The sequence below is a fragment of the Pseudophryne corroboree genome, chromosome 6 (assembly GCF_028390025.1).
Source record: "Pseudophryne corroboree isolate aPseCor3 chromosome 6, aPseCor3.hap2, whole genome shotgun sequence".
NCBI lineage: Eukaryota > Metazoa > Chordata > Amphibia > Anura > Myobatrachidae > Pseudophryne > Pseudophryne corroboree.
The window spans coordinates 538,313,677-538,337,473 of NC_086449.1; the positions used below are offsets into that span (position 1 = coordinate 538,313,677).

Here is a 23,797-nt window from a genome sequence, read left to right on the forward strand (position 1 = left end):
TGGCACTGCAGTGTCACGCAGGATGGCCCTTCCAAAAAACACTCCCCAAACAGCACATGACGCAAAGAAAAAAAGAGGCGCAATGAGGTAGCTGTGTGAGTAAGATAAGCGACCCTAGTGGCCGACACAAACACCTGGCCCATCTAGGAGTGGCACTGCAGTGTCACGCAGGATGGCCCTTCCAAAAAACACTCCCCAAACAGCACATGATGCAAAGAAAAAAAGAGGCGCAATGAGGTAGCTGTGTGAGTAAGCTAAGCGACCCTAGTGGCCGACACAAACACCTGGCCCATCTAGGAGTGGCACTGCAGTGTCACGCAGGATGGCCCTTCCAAAAAACACTCCCCAAACAGCACATGACGCAAAGAAAAAAAGAGGCGCAATGAGGTAGCTGTGTGAGTAAGCTAAGCGACCCTAGTGGCCGACACAAACACCTGGCCCATCTAGGAGTGGCACTGCAGTGTCACGCAGGATGGCCCTTCCAAAAAACACTCCCCAAACAGCACATGACGCAAAGAAAAAAAGAGGCGCAATTAGGTAGCTGTGTGAGTAAGATAAGCGACCCTAGTGGCCGACACAAACACCTGGCCCATCTAGGAGTGGCACTGCAGTGTCACGCAGGATGGCCCTTCCAAAAAACACTCCCCAAACAGCACATGACGCAAAGAAAAAAAGAGGCGCAATGAGGTAGCTGTGTGAGTTAGCTAAGCGACCCTAGTGGCCGACACAAACACCTGGCCCATCTAGGAGTGGCACTGCAGTGTCACGCAGGATGGCCCTTCCAAAAAACACTCCCCAAACAGCACATGATGCAAAGAAAAAAAGAGGCGCAATGAGGTAACTGTGTGAGTAAGCTAAGCGACCCTAGTGGCCGACACAAACACCTGGCCCATCTAGGAGTGACAATGCAGTGTCACGCAGGATGGCCCTTCCAAAAAACACTCCCCAAACAGCACATGACGCAAAGAAAAAAAGAGGCGCAATGAGGTAGCTGTGTGAGTAAGCTAAGCGACCCTAGTGGCCGACACAAACACCTGGCCCATCTAGGAGTGGCACTGCAGTGTCACGCAGGATGGCCCTTCCAAAAAACACTCCCCAAACAGCACATGACGCAAAGAAAAAAAGAGGCGCAATGAGGTAGCTGTGTGAGTAAGCTAAGCGACCCTAGTGGCCGACACAAACACCTGGCCCATCTAGGAGTGGCACGGCAGTGTCACGCAGGATGGCCCTTCCAAAAAACACTCCCCAAACAGCACATGACGCAAAGAAAAAAAGAGGCGCAATGAGGTAGCTGTGTGAGTAAGATAAGCGACCCTAGTGGCCGACACAAACACCTGGCCCATCTAGGAGTGGCACTGCAGTGTCACGCAGGATGGCCCTTCCAAAAAACACTCCCCAAACAGCACATGACGCAAAGAAAAAAAGAGGCGCAATGAGGTAGCTGTGTGAGTAAGCTAAGCGACCCTAGTGGCCAACACAAACACCTGGCCCATCTAGGAGTGGCACTGCAGTGTCACGCAGGATGGCCCTTCAAAAAAATACTCCCCAAACAGCACATGACGCAAAGAAAAATTAAAGAAAAAAGAGGTGCAAGATGGAATTGTCCTTGGGCCCTCCCACCCACCCTTATGTTGTATAAACAGGACATGCACACTTTAACCAACCCATCATTTCAGTGACAGGGTCTGCCACACGACTGTGACTGAAATGACGGGTTGGTTTGGACCCCCACCAAAAAAGAAGCAATTAATCTCTCCTTGCACAAACTGGCTCTACAGAGGCAAGATGTCCACCTCATCATCATCCTCCGATATATCACCGTGTACATCCCCCTCCTCACAGATTATCAATTCGTCCCCACTGGAATCCACCATCTCAGCTCCCTGTGTACTTTGTGGAGGCAATTGCTGCTGGTCAATGTCTCCACGGAGGAATTGATTATAATTCATTTTAATGAACATCATCTTCTCCACATTTTCTGAAAGTAACCTCGTACGCCGATTGCTGACAAGGTGAGCGGCGGCACTAAACACTCTTTCGGAGTACACACTTGTGGGAGGGCAACTTAGGTAGAATAAAGCCAGTTTGTGCAAGGGCCTCCAAATTGCCTCTTTTTCCTGCCAGTATAAGTACGGACTGTCTGACGTGCCTACTTGGATGCGGTCACTCATATAATCCTCCACCATTCTTTCAATGGGGAGAGAATCATATGCAGTGACAGTAGACGACATGTCCGTAATCGTTGTCAGGTCCTTCAGTCCGGACCAGATGTCAGCATCAGCAGTCGCTCCAGACTGCCCTGCATCACCGCCAGCGGGTGGGCTCGGAATTCTGAGCCTTTTCCTCGCACCCCCAGTTGCGGGAGAATGTGAAGGAGGAGATGTTGACAGGTCGCGTTCCGCTTGACTTGACAATTTTCTCACCAGCAGGTCTTTGAACCCCAGCAGACTTGTGTCTGCCGGAAAGAGAGATCCAAGGTAGGTTTTAAATCTAGGATCGAGCACGGTGGCCAAAATGTAGTGCTCTGATTTCAACAGATTGACCACCCGTGAATCCTTGTTAAGCGAATTAAGGGCTCCATCCACAAGTCCCACATGCCTAGCGGAATCGCTCCGTGTTAGCTCCTCCTTCAATGTCTCCAGCTTCTTCTGCAAAAGCCTGATGAGGGGAATGACCTGACTCAGGCTGGCAGTGTCTGAACTGACTACACGTGTGGCAAGTTCAAAGGGCAGCAGAACCTTGCACAACGTTGAAATCATTCTCCACTGCGCTTGAGACAGGTGCATTCCACCTCCTATATCGTGCTCAATTGTATAGGCTTGAATGGCCTTTTGCTGCTCCTCCAACCTCTGAAGCATATATAGGGTTGAATTCCACCTCGTTACCACTTCTTGCTTCAGATGATGGCAGGGCAGGTTCAGGCGTTTTTGATGTTGCTCCAGTCTTCTGTACGTGGTGCCTGTACGCCGAAAGTGTCCCGCAATTCTTCTGGCCACTGACAGCATCTCTTGCACGCCTCTGTCATTTTTAAAAAAATTCTGCACCACCAAATTCAAGGTATGTGCAAAACATGGGACGTGCTGGAATTTGCCCATATTTAATGCACACACAATATTGCTGGCGTTGTCCGATGCCACAAATCCACAGGAGAGTCCAATTGGGGTAAGCCATTCCGCGATGATCTTCCTCAGTTGCCGTAAGAGGTTTTCAGCTGTGTGCGTATTCTGGAAACCGGTGATACAAAGCGTAGCCTGCCTAGGAAAGAGTTAGCGTTTGCGAGATGCTGCTACTGGTGCCGCCGCTGCTGTTCTTGCGGCGGGAGTCCATACATCTACCCAGTGGGCTGTCACAGTCATATAGTCCTGACCCTGCCCTGCTCCACTTGTCCACATGTCCGTGGTTAAGTGGACATTGGGTACAACTGCATTTTTTAGGACACTGGTGAGTCTTTTTCTGACGTCCGTGTACATTCTCGGTATCGCCTGCCTAGAGAAGTGGAACCTAGATGGTATTTGGTAACGGGGGCACACTACCTCAAGAAATTGTCTAGTTCCCTGTGAACTAACGGCGGATACCGGACGCACGTCTAACACCAACATAGTTGTCAAGGCCTCAGTTATCCGCTTTGCAACAGGATGACTGCTGTGATATTTCATCTTCCTCGCAAAGGACTGTTGGACAGTCAATTGCTTGGTGGAAGTAGTAAAAGTGGGCTTACGACTTCCCCTCTGGGATGACCATCGACTCCCAGCAGCAACAACAGCAGCGCCAGCAGCAGTAGGCGTTACACGCAAGGATGCATCGGAGGAATCCCAGGCAGGAGAGGACTCGTCAGAATTGCCAGTGACATGGCCTGCAGGACTATTGGCATTCCTGGGGAAGGAGGAAATTGACACTGAGGGAGTTGGTGGGGTGGTTTGCGTGAGCTTGGTTACAAGAGGAAGGGATTTACTGGTCAGTGGACTGCTTCCGCTGTCGCCCAAAGTTTTTGAACTTGTCACTGACTCATTATGAATGCGCTGCAGGTGACGTATAAGGGAGGATGTTCCGAGGTGGTTAACGTCCTTACCCCTACTTATTACAGCTTGACAAAGGCAACACACGGCTTGACAAATGCTGTCCGCATTTCTGTTGAAATACTTCCACACCGAAGAGCTGATTTTTTTGGTATTTTCACCAGGCATGTCAATGGCCATATTCCTCCCACGGACAACAGGTGTCTCCCCGGGTGCCTGACTTAAACAAACCACCTCACCATCAGAATCCTCCTTGTCTATTTCCTCCCCAGCGCCAGCAACACCCATATCCTCCTCATCCTGGTGTACTTCAACACTGACATCTTCAATCTGACTATCAGGAACTGGACTGCGGGTGCTCCTTCCAGCACTTGCAGGGGGCGTGCAAATGGTGGAAGGCGCATGCTCTTCACGTCCAGTGTTGGGAAGGTCAGGCATCGCAACCGACACAATTGGACTCTCCTTGTGGATTTGGGATTTCGAAGAACGCACAGTTCTTTGCGGTGCTTTTGCCAGCTTGAGTCTTTTCATTTTTCTAGCGAGAGGCTGAGTGCTTCCATCCTCATGTGAAGCTGAACCACTAGCCATGAACATAGGCCAGGGCCTCAGCCGTTCCTTGCCACTCCGTGTGGTAAATGGCATATTGGCAAGTTTACGCTTCTCCTCCGACAATTTTATTTTAGATTTTTGAGTCCTTTTTTTACTGATATTTGGTGTTTTGGATTTTACATGCTCTGTACTATGACATTGGGCATCGGCCTTGGCAGACGACGTTGCTGGCATTTCATCGTCTCGGCCATGACTAGTGGCAGCAGCTTCAGCACGAGGTGGAAGTCGATCTTGATCTTTCCCTAATTTTGGAACCTCAACATTTTTGTTCTCCATATTTTAATAGGCACAACTAAAAGGCACCTCAGGTAAACAATGGAGATGGATGGATACTAGTATACTTATGGATGGACGAGCGACTGCCGACACAGAGGTAGCTACAGCCGTGGACTACCGTACTGTGTCTGCTGCTAATATAGACTGGATGATAATGATATAAAATTAAAATATATATATATATATCACACTAGTACTGCAGCCGGACAGGTATATATATTATGTAATGACGGACCTGCTGGACACTGTCTGTCAGACTCAGCACTGCAGACTCCTAAAGTAAGCTACTAGTATCAAGAAGATAGAAAAAAAAAAACCACGGGTAGGTGGTATACAATTATGGATGGACGAGCGACTGCCGACACAGAGGTAGCTACAGCCGTGGACTACCGTACTGTGTCTGCTGCTAATATAGACTGGATGATAATGAGATAAAATTAAAATATATATATATATCACACTAGTACTGCAGCCGGACAGGTATATATATTATGTAATGACGGACCTGCTGGACACTGTCTGTCAGACTCAGCACTGCAGACTCCTAAAGTAAGCTACTAGTATCAAGAAGATAGAAAAAAAAAAACACGGGTAGGTGGTATACAATTATGGATGGACGAGCGACTGCCGACACAGAGGTAGCTACAGCCGTGGACTACCGTACTGTGTCTGCTGCTAATATAGACTGGATGATAATGAGATAAAATTAAAATATATATATATATCACACTAGTACTGCAGCCGGACAGGTATATATATTATGTAATGACGGACCTGCTGGACACTGTCTGTCAGACTCAGCACTGCAGACTCCTAAAGTAAGCTACTAGTATCAAGAAGATAGAAAAAAAAAAAACCACGGGTAGGTGGTATACAATTATGGATGGACGAGCGACTGCGGACACAGAGGTAGCTACAGCCGTGGACTACCGTACTGTGTCTGCTGCTAGTATAGACTGGATGATAATGATATAAAATTAAAATATATATATATATCACACTAGTACTGCAGCCGGACAGGTATATATATTATGTAATGACGGACCTGCTGGACACTGTCTGTCAGACTCAGCACTGCAGACTCCTAAAGTAAGCTACTAGTATCAAGAAGATAGAAAAAAAAAAAAACACGGGTAGGTGGTATACAATTATGGATGGACGAGCGACTGCCGACACAGAGGTAGCTACAGCCGTGGACTACCGTACTGTGTCTGCTGCTAATATAGACTGGATGATAATGAGATAAAATTAAAATATATATATATATCACACTAGTACTGCAGCCGGACAGGTATATATATTATGTAATGATGGACCTGCTGGACACTGTCTGTCAGACTCAGCACTGCAGACTCCTAAAGTAAGCTACTAGTATCAAGAAGATAGAAAAAAAAAACCACGGGTAGGTGGTATACAATTATGGATGGACGAGCGACTGCCGACACAGAGGTAGCTACAGCCGTGGACTACCGTACTGTGTCTGCTGCTAATATAGACTGGATGATAATGAGATAAAATTAAAATATATATATATATCACACTAGTACTGCAGCCGGACAGGTATATATATTATGTAATGACGGACCTGCTGGACACTGTCTGTCAGACTCAGCACTGCAGACTCCTAAAGTAAGCTACTAGTATCAAGAAGATAGAAAAAAAAAAACACGGGTAGGTGGTATACAATTATGGATGGACGAGCGACTGCGGACACAGAGGTAGCTACAGCCGTGGACTACCGTACTGTGTCTGCTGCTAATATAGACTGGATGATAATGATATAAAATTAAAATATATATATATATCACACTAGTACTGCAGCCGGACAGGTATATATTATGTAATGATAATGACGGACCTGCTGGACACTGTCTGCAGAATGCGTTTATAAAAACACCACACGACGAGTGTTTAACTTTTTCAGGCAGACAATCACAATATACTGGTGGTCAGCAGACAATCACAATACTGGTGGTCAGTGGTCACTGGTCAGTCACACTGGCAGTGGCACTCTGGCAGCAAAAGTGTGCACTGTACTTAAGTGCAGTCAGATAATGATATACAGTATATGATGCAGCACACTGGGCTGAGCACAGATATGGTATGTGTGACTGTGTCACACTGTGTATCGTTTTTTTTCAGGCAGAGAACGGATTAATTAAACTGGTGGCACTGGTCACTGGTCACACTATCAGCAGCAAGTAGTACTCCTCCTATATGCTCCCCAAAATTTGTGTCTCTCTCTCTCTAGTACTCTAGTCACTCTAAACGGAGAGGACGCCAGCCACGTCCTCTCCCTATCAATCTCAATGCACGTGTGAAAATGGCGGCGACGCGCGGCTCCTTATATAGAATCCGAGTCTCGCGATAGATTCCGAGCCTCGCGAGAATCCGACAGCGGGATGATGACGTTCGGGCGCGCTCGGGTTAACCGAGCAAGGCGGGAAGATCCGAGTCGCTCGGACCCGTGAAAAAAAACATGAAGTTCGGGCGGGTTCGGATTCCGAGGAACCGAACCCGCTCATCTCTACCAATTACCTGTGGCTGTGGTGAGCCAGGCTGCCGGAAGATTGTAAATACTACTTAGAGACTAGTCCATCTGTCTCACCCCTGTCTGTCTGCCCCTCCCCTTTAGAATGTTAGCTCTCACGAGTAGGGCCCTCTTCCCTCATGTGCTTATCCTTTTCTTACTTTAATAATCCTCAATTGCCCAAATCCTGCAGTTCTCGGCCACCTTGATACTTATCTCAGTGTTGTCTACTGGTGTAGTTATGCTTAGTTACCCTGTAACCTTGTTCTATATTGTCTTCAACTGTAAGTCACTGTTTTTCTGTTTTGATTATATGCATATGTACTCTGTAATTGGGCACTGCGGAACCCTTGTGGTGCCATATAAATAAAAGATAATAATAATAATAATAACAACAATAATAATCGAGCATTTCATCCATGTAGTTGTAATCAAGTTCACCTTGTGACTATGGTTCCCATTTATCAAGCCTTGGAGAGTGATAAATAGCACAGTGATAAAGTACCAACCAATCAGCTCCTAACTGCCATATTACGGGCTGTATTTGAAAAATGACAGGAGCTGGTTGGTTGGTACTTTATCACTATGCTATTTATCACTCTACAAGGCTTGGCAAATCCTGGCTTACATACCTAGATTTATGACCACATTGACACACTGAAATGAGCAGGTTTGGGTTCGCGGCAGCAAACAAATAGACAAAGCAAATTATATTGTTTTTATTGATTAATAAGTCAAGATTAATTTCACATGTAATAGGTTTGACAATATTAATCCCAGGTTTTGTTCTGTTTATTTTGCAGGCATTTCCACCTGTATTCTCTGTGGATGCATACGTACCACGGTTTACTGTGATGATCACAACCTTGATTCAGTTCCTCCTCTTCCAAAAGACACAACCCACGTCTACTTACGTTTCAATAAGATAAGCAAGATAAACAAGAATGATTTTTCATATCTGAGTATGTCTTTTTTTTTAATAGATATTGTCGTTATTGATTTTAAATATTTCTTACAAAACCTCCTGCTACATTTTACTTTCAATCAGTAATTGTATATGTAACACAAGTTGGTATAAAGATTTTTTTTTTCAAACTGGAGGATGGCATATTAATTTACCAACATATTCAAATGATACTATAGCTTTTATTATTGTCACAAATTGTCAGTGTTAAGGATGCCGTAAGGGTGCAAAGCGTTAATTAGGCCAGAAGAACCATAACTTCCCATTGGGAAAGGGTAGTGTGAGGGAATGACAAGCATTAGAAAGGGGTACGGAGAACTGAAATAGCCCAGGTGAGTGGGCTAGAGTGTTTACCGAACAATGCGGTAACAATAACAATGTGGAAAGAGTAGCCCAAAGGGCAGCCATATATATAACACCAAACCACATAAACATGATGCAGAGAACGTTAACTAAAAATCCATAAAACATCTAGGTATTTAGTACCCCATACAGAGTCCCAATGACAAATCCCCGAGGTAGGCAAGGGGGGATGAAGTTGGCATCCTGACATACGGGATTCCGGCCATCAGAAGACTGATACTAGAATCCCAACAGCTAACAGAATGCTGATGCTGGAATCTCAACAGCTGGGATCCTGACTGTAAGTATGCCGGGGAGGGTTAGGCTGTGGCATGGTGGGTTAGGTTGTGGGGGGAGAGTGAAAATTAGGCTACAGGAGTGGAGGGTTAGAGGTAGGGTTAGGGTTAGTTTAGTTGTAGACACCTGTCGGGATTAGGCATTCGGGATGCAAGTGTTGGTATTCTGACTGCCGGCATCTTCACTGCCGGTATACCATAACCAACCCAAGGGGGTGGTCATCTGTCAAGCCTGTGGGGGGTGGTTAGGTTTAGGGTGTGGGGAGGAAGGGTACGGTTTAGGTGCCACCCAGAGAGTTTAGGGTTAGGCTGAGGTGGGGGGGGGGGGGTGAGAATCATGGTTAGGCAAGTAAAAAGGAGGGTTAAGGTAGGGTAGGGTAGGGGGAGGGTTAGACTACTTACCACCCCTTGTCATAATTTCAACTGTCGGGATGCCGCAGTTGGTCTTGTGACCGCCGATGCCCCAACAGCTGGCATTTCACACCCAACCAACTAAAAATTAGGGCTGTGCAAGAGAGTGAATAGAGATACCTAAAGGAGCAGAGAGAATATAGCATCTACAGTATTTACTGTAAATTATTATTTGTTCTTGAAGCTGGAATAATATGAAGACCAGATCATTGACACAAATATATTGAATCTATGTCAGTCTTGAAGTGCTTTGCATAGTAGCATTTGAAGAAGTTATTAATTATTTAAAATAAGTAATTCATTTAAATTAACTTCATTTTCATAAATAAACAAACATGATATCATAGCAAGGTTTTTTTTTAAAGGTAACGGGTATAATTAGATAGCATGATGTGCTGCCTAACTATCATTGCTTTAAAATAACGCCAACGTACTGTATATACAGTATACTGCTAGTGAACAATATTACATTGCTGTCTCTCATTAACTACTGGTAGGTTAATTGGCTGCCAACAAAATTAACACTAGTGTATGTGTGTGCATGTGGTAGGGAATATAGATTGTAAGCTCCACTGGGGCAGGGACTGATGTGAATGGCCAAGTATTCTCTGTGCAGCACTGCGGAATATGTGTGCGCTATATAAATAACTGATCATAAATAAATAAATACATTCATTAATTACAGTATAAATTAAGAGTTGTTTATACTTAACAATTTAACACTTTTATAAAGGATATTTAATCATTAACATCAGTTACTGCCCCAGTGGAGCATACAATATACAAAAATACACTAGTCTATTAATCAACCGTTATGTGTTCTACGGTGTGGAAGATAACTGGTGCTCCTGGAGAAACACAACAACACTGGGAAAACATACAAACTTCCCACATATATATGGCCATCCCAGCACTGTGAGGCAGTAATACTAACCACCGTTCTACAGTATTATGTGATCATTTTAATGTCAGAGATATCACTTCTTCAAGTCAGTATTCACTTGAGTCACTGTCTCTTTTAGATAAATTACAGAAGATTGATTTGACATCAAATATCATAACAGAAATTGATGAAGATGCTTTCAGGAACTTGCAGCAGCTTAATGAGCTCATCCTATTGGACAACAGAGTAAGGCAACTTCCAGAACTGCCGAACACTCTGAATTTCCTAGATGTCAGCAAGAACAGACTTGGACGCAAAGGAATAAAGCAGGAGGCATTCAAAGTATGTTGCTAAAATAAAAACATGCTGGAGGGTTTTTTGTTTAAAAAAAGAAAAAGAAGCCTGGTATTTTGCTATTGTGCATCTATCTATGTCATCCATTTCCCATTAATTTACACTGTGCTCATTGAAAAATGTGACAGAGACTTGTATCCTATAGATAGCAAGACCAAGTAATCCCCCCACCCCCTCCAACATCATCACCCTAATAACATAGCAACTCAGAGAAAAGTATCTTGATATCAGCCAGGGGGATCTCTTTAATTCTGCTTGTTTTTTTCTGGTGCATTTCGGATGAGTTTACACGTGGCAGGCTATTATTACACATACATCCAGTGGACAGTGATTATGGTGGATAATTGGAGACTGCAACTGTATTCTTACCAGTGTTTCAAAATCAGGAGCTTTTACATTCCCCCCAGGTCTCATAAAAAAATCCACAGGCCAAGATGCAACCTTCACCAATAAAAGTTTTATGATTGACTATCCCATGGATAAGAGATCGTAGTTGTATAAGAAAACTTTTTTGCAACTTTAATAGGATAATAAAAATGTTCTATGACAATACAGTGTAGAAGTCAGCAGGCCTGACGTTACCCACTCAGCAAAGGGATGCAGTGCATTGCAGGTTGGCTCTGCATCCCTGTGCTGTGCCTGGCCTCCCTGCTGCTGCTGGCGGCTGCTGTGCCTGTCACACCATTTGACAGGCAGCGGCAACGGCAGCCTGAAGCTTCACTCTAGCCCCCTGCAGTGCCCATCCGTGTCCTGGATGGAAAGGGGGTGGGGCTATATTGTGCCAAGGGGCGGGGCTACATGGGACCAGGCTGCAGGAGGAGGACAGAAGCTGCTGCAGATCCAGATTCCATCCAGTCAAATGATATGTTAAAGGAGAGTGAGAAAGTGTGTGTGTGTGTGTGTGTGTGTGTGTGTGTGTGTGTGTGTGTGTGTGTGTGTGTGTGTGTGTCTGTGTCATATTTGCCTACCTGACCCTCTCCATGAGGGAGAAAATGCTCTGTTCCTGGACTTTCCTGGTAATGTATGATTGCCATCACCTGTGGTGAGCTAGTTAATTGATAAGAAAGGTGTTTCACCACAGTTGATGGCAATCACACATTACCAGGAAAGTCCAGGAACAGAGCATTTTCTCCCTCATGGAGAGGGTCAGGTAGGCAAGTATGCTCTGTGTGTGTGTGTGTGTGTGTGTGTGTGTGTGTGTGTATCTACAGTATGTGTGTGTATATATGTGTGTGTTTCTATCTATGTGTATGTGTATCTACAGTATGTGTGTGTATCTATGTGTGTGTGTGTATGTGTGTATCTATCTATGTGTATGTGTGGGAGGGGGGTCATAATTTGTAAAAAAATGGCACTTCTGAGGGCATTACATAGGCGTGCGCATGGGAGGTTTCTGTCCTCCCTGAGTTCTCTTAATCATGTCCGGCCCCCACCTCACGGTGCCATGTTTCAAATGGCCACTGCTGCAGGAGGGTTTCCGTCAGTGAGGAGTGGGATTTAGGAGAGACGCTCGCTGCACTCTCCTCCCCTCACACAACACATGAAGCAGCAGCAAGCCAGCAACAGCAGCGGCGGTGAGCACTACTGGGGGGGTTATCTGTATCTGGCACCTCTGTGGGGAGGGGGGATTAGCTGTATCTGGCACCTCTGGGGGGGATTGCCTGTATCTGGCACCTGGGGTGGGGGGTATCTGTATCCGGCACCTATGGGGAGGTGTATCTGTATCTGGCAACTCTGCGGTGTGTGTGTGGGGGGGGTTTAATCTGCATCTGGCACCGCTGGGGCCATACTGTGTTGCGTAATGTGAATTTCTGCTCATACTCTGTGCCCTATGGTGAATTTCAGCTCATACTGTGTGGTGTAATGTGAATTTTTGCTAATACCGTGTGGCGTAATGTGAATTTCAGCTCATACTGTGTGGCGTAATGTGAATTTCAGCTCATACTGTGTGGCGTAATGTGAATTTCAGCTCATACTGTGTGGCGTAATGTGAATTTCAACTCATAGTGTGTGGCGTAATGTGAATTTCAGCTCATACTGTGTGGCATAATATGAATTTCTGCTCATATCGTGTGGCATAATGTGAATTTCTGCTCATACCGTGTGGTGATATGTGAATTTCTGCTCATACCGTGTGGCGTAATGTGAATTTTTGCTCCTACTGTGTGGCATAATGTGAATAAGGGGCACTACTGTCAGTAGCTGGTAAGCATGGAGACATGTGTGAGAAATGCTGGTGTCCTGCGTAGTAGGAGTCTGATGGCATAGTAGCACCGTGGCTCTCACGGCACATGTGTCAATTTTAAACTTTACTTCTCTTGTATTAAAACTTAAATGTTCAGCCCCCTAAATCTCCCATACTTTACAGATTGAACCACTCAAAAACAGGGTGTAGATGATGGGGGGTGGGGTGCAAGAGGTGTGGTGTGTGTGTGTGTGTGTGTGTGTGTGTGTGTGTGTGTGTGTGTGTGTGTGTGTGTCTGTGTCATACTTGCCTACCTGACCCTCTCCATGAGGGAGAAAATGCTCTGTTCCTGGACTTTCCTGGTAATGTATGATTGCCATCACCTGTGGTGAGCTAGTTAATTGATAAGAAAGGTGTTTCACCACAGTTGATGGCAATCACACATTACCAGGAAAGTCCAGGAACAGAGCATTTTCTCCCTCATGGAGAGGGTCAGGTAGGCAAGTATGCTCTGTGTGTGTGTGTGTGTGTGTGTGTGTGTGTGTGTGTGTGTGTGTGTGTGTATCTACAGTATGTGTGTGTATATATGTGTGTGTTTCTATCTATGTGTATGTGTATCTACAGTATGAATGTGTATCTATGTGTGTGTGTGTGTGTGTATGTGTGTTTCTATCTATGTGTATGTGTGGGAGGGGGGTCATAATTTGTAAAATAATGGCACTTCTGAGGGCATTACATAGGCGTGCGCATGGGAGGTTTCTGTCCTCCCTGAGTTCTCTTAATCATGTCCGGCCCCCACCTCACGGTGCCATGTTTCAAATGGCCACCGCTGCAGGAGGGTTTCCGTCAGTGAGGAGTGGGATTTAGGAGAGACGCTCGCTGCACTCTCCTCCCCTCACACAACACATGAAGCAGCAGCAAGCCAGCAACAGCAGCGGCGGTGAGCACTACTGGGGGGGTTATCTGTATCTGGCACCTCTGGGGGGAGGGGGGATTAGCTGTATCTGGCACCTCTGGGGGGGATTGCCTGTATCTGGCACCTGGGGTGGGGGGTATCTGTATCCGGCACCTATGGGGAGGTGTATCTGTATCTGGCAACTCTGCGGTGTGTGTGTGGGGGGGTGTAATTTGCATCTGGCACCGCTGGGGCCATACTGTGTTGCGTAATGTGAATTTCTGCTCATACTGTGTGCCCTATGGTGAATTTCAGCTCATACTGTGTGGTGTAATGTGAATTTTTTCTCATACCGTGTGGCGTAATGTGAATTTCAGCTCATACTGTGTGGCGTAATGTGAATTTCAGCTCATACTGTGTGGCATAATGTGAATTTCAACTCATACTGTGTGGCGTAATGTGAATTTCAGCTCATACTGTGTGGCATAATATGAATTTCTGCTCATATCGTGTGGCATAATGTGAATTTCTGCTCATACCGTGTGGTGATATGTGAATTTCTGCTCATACCGTGTGGCGTAATGTGAATTTTTGCTCCTACTGTGTGGCATAATGTGAATAAGGGGCACTACTGTCAGTAGCTGGTAAGCATGGAGACATGTGTGAGAAATGCTGGTGGCCTGCGTAGTAGGAGTCTGATGGCATAGTAGCACCGTGGCTCTCACGGCACATGTGTCAATTTTAAACTTTACTTCTCTTGTATTAAAACTTAAATGTTCAGCCCCCTAAATCTCCCATACTTTACAGATTGAACCACTCAAAAACAGGGTGTAGATGATGGGGGGTGGGGTGCAAGAGGTGTGGGGGGTGTGTGTGTGTGTGTGTGTGTGTGTGTGTGTGTGTGTGTGTGTGTGTGTGTGTGTGTGTGTGTGGTGGGAATACATATGCACCTCGGCCCGCCACTCGCTAGTTCTGCCACTGTGTCAGGGATAAGTTGGAGAAGTGTAAGCAGTGATAGGGTGCAGCGGCAGCTAGGGCTCAGGGTTATGCTGTAGCAGACAGACAGTACCCACTGGTCTCATTTTATTTCTCTGGGGTCTACATTATCATTAGGAGCTAGAGAGAAATTAGATTAAGCTATGTAAAATACTACTAGACACGCCCCTCCTGCGGTGCACCCTCTAATATAATTAGCTGCGCACGCCTATTGGGGATTATATATAACCGGCGCTACTAGAGCAGCTATTATGCATATAACTGGTACTACTACAGGGGCTGTTATGCGTATAAATGGTGCTACTACAGGGGCTATTATGCGTATAACCGGCGCTACTACAGGGGATATTATGTATATAACCGGCGCCACTACTGGGGACATTATGTGTATAAGCGGTGCTACTGCAGGGGCTATTATGCGTATAACCGGCGCTACTACAGGGGATATTATGCGTATAAGCGATGCTACTACAGGGGCTATTTTGCGTATAACCGGCGCTACTACAGGGGATATTATGCGTATAACTGGTGCTACTACAGGGGCTATTATGTGTATAAACAGCACTACTATGCACAGGGTAATGTGAATAAGATTGTGCTGCTGTGTGGCGTAATTTGAAATGGGGGTACCATTGTGTGGCAACTCCCCTTCCTTGTGAGACCCATTTTTGCAGCACGCTGTCCCTTTGTAAAATATGGGAGGGCACAAATTTATAGTTTGCAGGAGGGCGCCGGACACCCTAGCACCGGCCCTGGCAGTCAGATAGCATTCCCCCCTCTTACATATTAGAATAATTTACTTCATATGGCAGGGCTTTTAATAGATTTTTCTTGTTCATTTCTAAAAAGGGTTTAATCGAGAACATTTTGGTGGTTTCAATAGGGTATAAATACACAATGGACCTTATTGAAGTTGGATTGCAAAATTTGTGAATCTCAAACTGGCGATTATCGAACATCTGCGCATGCGAAGCATTTGCATTGCGCATATATGCGAGTAATAATAGTGACAGAAAATGTATACACATCATGATTGCAATGCAGACACTGTTTGAGTGACAGGAAGCCGGTGTTTCTGGGTGGAAACCTGCCATTTCCTGGGTGTGTCTAAAAAAATGCAGGCATTTTTAAGGAGGGTGTCTGACGTCAGCCATGCCCACTTCCAGCCTCTTGTGTCACAAGAATTGTGGATGACCTTGCCTGGCGCAGATAAGAAAAGTCTTTGATGTTCTGGTAATTGCATATGGTTTTGCAATCAGTCTGCATATTGCGATGCATTCGCAATTTCTGCAATGGGCATTTTTTCTCTATTTCTGAGTGGCAACTATTTGATTGCAGTAACTGCTTTTTAGCAGAAACTGCAATCGTTACTGAATAAGGTCCATTGTCTTTAGTTTTACTTACATGGTAAGTCAGCTATTTTGATGACAACTGCACTAGAACCAATATGTAGCCTATCTAGGTATTCTGACCATATCAGTTAACAGTCAACTGATACCCAATTTATTTATAAAAAATTTCTGACGATTTCAAATAAAAAGAAATTTTCTTCACTTACAGTAAATACAGTAAACCCCAAAACTAACAGTAAATCTCCTGTTTTTGCATTATTACAATTAGATGATCTTTATTCAATGGGCAAATAATTTTCATATAGGTAACTGTCAAATAAAATGAATACCAACATAAAGGGCCGGATTTAATGCCGTCCAAGTTCGCTCGTTGTGCGGGTTTGCCGTCCGAACTTGAATGTTTTCTTAAAGGGGCTGCCATTTACAAGGCATAACCATGCCTTGTAAATGACTGCTCCTTTAAAATATGTGAGTTTGGCTGGCAACCCCACATCGGGCGAACTCGGATGGCATCACATTTGACCCAAAGTGTCTGAATAGTATGTTAGGCTATGAGCTACCAAAACAGCTTAAATGTTTCTCCACAACATAATATAATCTCTAAATAAATTCACAATAGGGGAAAAAAAAACACTTGAAAAAAGAAATGGGTAACCAATGACTACTATTCACTTTACCATTTGCATTTGGAATTGAATAGGCATCACGTTTATAATTTATATAGTCATACCTCCCAACATTCATGTTTAGAGACTTGGGATTTCTGCGTGCAGCAAAGCCATGCACGCCCAAAAAGGGGCCATAGCTTTGCGGAAATGCCACGATTGTAAGTCACGCCTCCCAGTTTGTCACTGAGGGGGGGTGTCCAGAGCTCTGGGAGCTGACGTCATGCCCCCTAGTCCCTCTTGCTGTCATAATGTATAGAGCATCTATTCACCGGACGTCTCCCAATTGTGCCCCCCCCCCCCACTGCGTGACACTGCAGTCCACAAGATGGACAGCCGGACAGTGCCCCACAAAAAGCGGGACAGTTGGAAGGTATAATATAGTGCTGAGTGAACAAAAAAAAAAAAAAAGGAATATCACAGTAGATAGTTGCACACAAATTGCAGTCAGCAATGTTAGTAATGATGATGCTTGCAAAATTTCCCAAAATATATTTTTATATATGTAAACAGAGCCGGCCATAGGCATAGGCGAACTAGGCAATTGCCTAGGGCATTTGATATGCCTAGGGGCATCAGCAGCTTCTGCTGATTAAAATGATATGCGGCATACCTATATTCTGTGTGTAGCATTTCATATGCAGATACAGCCACAATCTCACACAGTATATAGGCATGCTGCATATCATTTTAATCAGCAGAAGCTGCTTGTGCATCCTAGCCACATAGCAATGCAAATAAGATGCATTTTCACTAAAAACATGTGCCCAATGTTAGCACTGAGGCAAGATTTATGAGGACACATCTGTATCCAAGCAGAGGCAGAGGTCACAGTGCTAGTGGCAGTGTGAGTGCTGTGTGCATGTGAGTGGGTTGGTTGTGCAGTAGTGTTCGGAATATGTGTAAGGAGCATTATGTGTGTTATGTAAAAATGCATAAAAAATGTGCAACATATGTGTAAGGGGCTCTATGTGTGTCATTATGTGTATAAGGGCATTAATAATGTGCGGCATATGTGTAACAGGGTACTACTGTATGTGTGTCATTATGTGTATAGGGGCACTAATAATGTGCAGCAAATGTGTAGGGGGCACTATGTGTGTCATTATGTGTATAAGGGCATTAATAATGTGCAGCATATGTGTAAGGGACATTATGTGTAAAAGGGCATTAATAAAGGTTGTCATAATGTGTAAGGCACATTATGTTTATAAGGACATTAATAATATGTCTCATATGTGTAAGGAACATTACTGTGTGGCATTATGTGAATAAGGTGCTCTACTATGTGGCATTGCATATAGAAAGGGCACTACTGTGTCGTCTAATGTGAATAAAGAGCAATAGGGTGGGGTGTAATGTGAATAAGGAGCAATTCAGTGTGATATAATGTGAATAAGGGGCTCTACTGTGAGGAGTAACGTTTATAAGGTAAAGTGATACTACTGTGGGATGTAATATGAATTATGGACACTATTGCATGATCAAATGTGGATAAAGTTGCAGTACTGTGTGGCGTAATTGGAATTGGGATTACTATTGTGTGGCCATGCCCCTTGCCAGCAAAAACACACCCCTTTTTGGGCTGTGTGCCAAATGTGCGAACTGTTCCTACTTAAAATATAGGGGGTACAAACACCAAAATAAGGACTGCTATGGATGAGGGGTGGTGGTCCTGGGAAAGAGGTGCAAGGTCAGAGGCGGAACTAGCGGTGGTGCTAGGGGGCACCAGCCAAAATCTTGCCTAGGGCATCATATTGGTCAGGGCCGTCTCTGTATGTAAAAATATCTAGCAACAAGCATTTCAGCATAGATACGCCCATAGGTGGAAATAGACATGCTATGTGGGTGGAGCATGACACACCTACTCAATGGTGCGACACATTCTTCTGCCAACTAGAATCTCCCTGAAATTAGTTTTCAAAAGTAGGCAAGTATGACCTAATACCTCTCCTTGTACCCATATGAACACAAATAATGAACAGTACCACTGCTACTCATACTTACATATGACCCATGATGATACGTTAATTGATACATTAAATCAGAAACTGCTTTAAACATGCATAGCATGCTTCATATATGCAAGTGGTGCCTTTATTTTGACAGTTATATACTGTGAGAGAAACAACAAAATATATGTGTGAAATGTGCCTTTATATAAAACACAGTTCATTGATAGGGAGAAAATATTTGTTGAGTCACAATCTAAAGTCATATGAGGAAGTGGGAGAGAGATGGAAGCGGCCATCCACCAGTGACAATAGAGTATGCTATGTACTTTCCATTTGTGCTTTTCTGATATGAAGGTTACTGCAGTAGGTCATATAATAAATTATTATACAACCTGTTTGAACTGGTCCTTTGAAATTCACCCATTATACCCTCTCAGGAATTGCCTTCAGAAATGTTTCCTCACAGTTTTGCTTTCCCTTAATAAAATTATTGCAAATAATCCAGCAGGGAGAAATACATTTATGGCCATTTCCTCATGCCCAAAACCAAAACATCATGTCATTCATATGTTTTTGGTAATTGTGTTACAATGCATTTAAATGTGCTGCAGGTTATGATATAATATCTTTCCATTTTTAGGACATGGCAGACCTTCGTCTCTTGTATTTAACCAATAATGACTTAGACCATATCCCAATACCTCTTCCTGATAGCCTGCAGGCCCTTCATCTTCAGGTCAGTGGTTTATTATGTTGTTTACATTTACTAACATTATCTCTTTGTAGAAACAACAACAACTCTGATAACAATTATTTTTCAGTCCTGACCTTCATTTATTTATTTATTTTGTAATTTTATTTAGTATTTTTAAACACTAAAACAAGATCAAAAAAATATATCAAAATTAATAAACAGACATGGGGCCTAATTCAGACCTGATTGCATGTGAGTTGATGCACGCAGATCTTACTGTGGACGCAACGATCTGCGTCCATCTCTAAATGAGGTCCTATGAGTGTTATATATGAGAATTGTCTTAGAGAATATATAATAAACATGTTTAATAATGTGCTTGAGGGTAGGTTGTGTAGAAAGGTAGATGAAGTGCCGCTGTTTATGCAATATATTTTATTAAGAGGAATTAGTTAAATAGTATTCAGGGATTCGGCCACCAAATAATCAGTCCAAGGGGTCCGTGTTTTTACAAAGCTGCTGGTGGTGTTATGTAAAGTTGTTTTATCAATAAATTGACCATATACTATTGAAAAAAAGGAGGGTCTTCTATAACTATTTATAGCGATTTGGCTTTTGCCACATTCAAAACTGACTTATGAGGATTTGTTTATGTCAAGTAACAAGGTATATTCAGGATTATTGCTGTGGTTTTGGCTAGATTTTTTTATTTTTTCTCCAGTTATTTTTTTATATTTAAGCAGGGCCAACAAATGTGCACCAGGGTACACATTTAAACAAGCAATCTAATTTTGTAGAGTGTGGAAATTATAATTTTATTACAATATAAAACTAAGTGGGTAATTCAGACCTGATCACACGCTGCAGTTGTTCGCAGCGATGTGATTGGGTCTGAACTGTGCATACGCCGTGACCACAATACGCAGGTGCGTCACTGCCTGGCGACGGGAAATGGCGGGCAGCGTGGGACCTTATGAAGAATGCGAACGCAGCAGCGATCGCAAAGGTGATTGACAGCAAGAAGGCATTTCTGGGTGGCAACTGACCATTTTCTGGGAGTGCCGTGGAAAATGCAGGCGTGTCCAAGCGTTTGCAGGGTGGGTGTCTGATGTCAATTCCGGGACCTGACAGGCTGAAGTGATCGCAGTGGCTTAGTAAGTTCAGAGCTACTCAGAAACTGCACAAAAACTTTTTGCACAGCTCCCCTGCACAAGCTATTGCACACTTGCTAAGCTAAAGTACACTCCCCATAGGAGGCGACTATCTGATCGCACGGCTGCAAAAAACTGCTACCGTGTGAGCAACTCAGAATGAGGGCCTAAGACCAAGCACTTAATCAGGTGTTTAAATCTATAGGTATATCAGGAAGCGCTGTAGTATTAAAGTAAAAAATATTTTATTACACAATAATCTAAAAACAATTCAATAAGATAGACATATAATTCATATAGCTATATAATTGCTTCTCTCATAAGTGTCTCCAATAGTATCCAGCCGCACCAAGACCCTTAGTTGCAATGTTCTTTATATTTAAGGATATAAGCGCCCTCCCTCAGCCTGTTCACACAGCGATCACATAACGTCAATTAACGGAGGAGTCACTGCATGTTGGTTTGCTTGCCACTAAAATCCTCACGCTGCTGTTTGACTGACAATAAAGATCTAAGGAGTTATGTGTTAAACGGGACACTCACTGTCCATTAAAACCTTATGGTTTATATAAGCACCTTATATCCTCAAATATAAAGAACATTGCAACTAAGGGTCTTGGTGCGGCTTGATACTATTGGAGACACTTATGAGAGAAGCAATTATATAGCTATATGAATTATATGTCTATCTTATTGAATTGTTTTTAGATTATTGTGTAATAAAATATTTTTTTACTTTAATACTACAGCGCTTCCTGATATACCTATATCTTTTTTGCATTTTCAATCCACAGCTGGTATTTCAGTAGTACCATTTGGGAGCAGCTTAATGTTAACAATTTTTATTTATATTATATATGATAAAACGAGCAGGATAGTTGACTATACAAGCGCTAGGGAATTTTTTGGTTTGGTTTTTCTTAGGTGTTTAAATTACCTGTCCTCCCTGCTGCTATTTTCCAAGGGATACTCAGCCCTTGATAGACAGATACATAAAGTAAGATAGAACAGCACCCAGGGGCAGATAATTGTATGATACAATAAAATTTTATTTTCAAATCACAAGATACACACATCAGCCAGTAAATTACATTATATAAATGGTAGAAAATATAAAATAAACAATATAAACTCAAAAACTAATGAAAAAAGAAGAAAAATGATTTCTCCTTGTGACCAGTAATCATTCTATATTAGATCTGCCACAATCTGGACTTCAGATGCATACACACTAGGCAATATTGTAAACAATATCGCTAATGTTTACCCTCCGGAGCGATATTGTTTAGAGTATCATCCATTGTGTATGCTGCAAACGATGAACGATGCACGGTCCCACTCATCATTATTGTACCCCTGTGTTGCCTGTGCATGCAGCTCAGTTTGGACTATCATCCAAAGCTGCATGCACGAACTGGCTGCGCCATGATGTTATTGTGCGATATTGCTAGCACAGTGTGTATGCACTATATTAGCAGACATATAATAAGCACCCATGTCCAGTGTACAGACACACCACCTTTGCATTCACCTACAATTATCTTCATGTATCCCCCCACCTCTTGTGTCAGCGGCTTCTTCTGAAGTCTCTAGGGGCAGCTTAGCATCTCCAGGATTGCTGGGTTTGACCACAGAGTAATGAAAAAAGGGGGGGGGGAGCGGGGCTGCAAGGCCATGTCCCCTTACCTACAAACTCATGCCCGTTTTTCTAGATACCAATTTGCACTTGGTGACGCCAACCCTAGTACCATTTAAACCCTAGTCTCTATACTGTACGATGAAATGATGAAATATCACGTGGCTAAGAAAATGTATATACTGTATATAAGATAATTAACTTTGTACGACTGTTTTAGGATAACAACATTCAGGAACTGCATGAAGATACTTTCTGCAACATGAAAGATTTTTCGTATGCCCGAAGAGCTCTTGAAGACATCAGACTGGATGGAAACCCAATAAACCTGAGTAAAACCCCACAGGCCTATATGTGTCTACCTCGTATACCAGTTGGCAGACTTGTTTAAGTCAGAAGACCACAAACTAACTCAAAGACAATAACATATGTACCTGGCTTTATAATACATAACATATTTTGCTATTTCAAATGTCAATTTCAACTGTGTATAAGATATTTCATTCAATACAAGTTTTTCTCATTAAAAAAAAATGCAAATTGAAATAAATGCAACTATTAAATATACTAAAAACTGGAAAATAATATGCACAAAAATGTACATAAAGGTACTTTCTCATAATTAGTTAACATTTTATTAACTGAAGTAAGTTGCAATCATGTATTTGTATTTTGTTTTGTTGTATGCTACCTACAAGTTTTTAGTAAATCTGGTTAATTTTAAGTGTAGAAAATGTAAACTGTGCTAAACCTGCACAAAAGATGTACATAAAGATTGTTGGTGATTGTAATGTACCTTGATAGTTCTTGTGTCTTAATACAATTCAGATTTTTTTATGAAAACTACTTAGTTGAGCATACAACATTTTAGGACACTTATACGTAAATTTATAAGGTATCAAATTATACAGTAGTTGTAGCCATCCTTAAGACGTGGTGTAGGGGTTTTCTGCCACCATGTGGTCATTTGCGATACACACTGCTTCATCGTTTCAAAATGCATATGTTTGCATAGGTGGAAAATCGGAATTAATCCACAAAATATCTTGGACATTTGCATAGCAATTCAGCATTACAGATGGATTCGGTATGAATTACCGCCGCACAGGATAGTATACCGACATCGGCATCCCGACTAGTGGAATGTAGAGATGAGCGCCGGAAATTTTTCGGGTTTTGTGTTTTGGTTTTGGGTTTGGTTCCGCGGCCGTGTTTTGGGTTCGACCGCGTTTTGGCAAAACCTAACCGAATTTTTTTTGTCGGATTCGGGTGTGTTTTGGATTCGGGTGTTTTTTTCCAAAAAACCTAAAAAACAGCTTAAATCATAGAATTTGGGGGTCATTTTGATCCCAAAGTATTATTAACCTCAAAAACCATCATTTCCACTCATTTTCAGTCTATTCTGAATACCTCACACCTCACAATATTATTTTTAGTCCTAAAATTTGCACCGAGGTCGCTGGATGACTAAGCTAAGCGACCCTAGTGGCCGACACAAACACCTGACCCATCTAGGAGTGGCACTGCAGTGTCACGCAGGATGTCCCTTCCAAAAAACCCTCCCCAAACAGCACATGACGCAAAGAA

The 23,797-nt window shown here is 43.3% G+C and overlaps 1 protein-coding gene across 1 annotated transcript in view; it reads left to right on the forward strand.

Annotated features, from left to right (window-relative positions):
* Nucleotides 1-23,005, forward strand: part of EPYC (epiphycan) — a 66,441-nt gene extending 43,436 nt beyond the window's left edge. The window contains exons 3-6 of the mRNA XM_063930500.1: nucleotides 8,235-8,393; nucleotides 10,467-10,669; nucleotides 19,370-19,465; nucleotides 22,431-23,005. Of these exons, the coding sequence (XP_063786570.1) occupies nucleotides 8,235-8,393; nucleotides 10,467-10,669; nucleotides 19,370-19,465; nucleotides 22,431-22,601 (629 nt within the window). The 3' untranslated portion in view covers nucleotides 22,602-23,005. The remainder of the gene's footprint in view (nucleotides 1-8,234; nucleotides 8,394-10,466; nucleotides 10,670-19,369; nucleotides 19,466-22,430) is intronic.
* The last annotated feature ends 792 nt before the right edge of the window (nucleotides 23,006-23,797 follow it).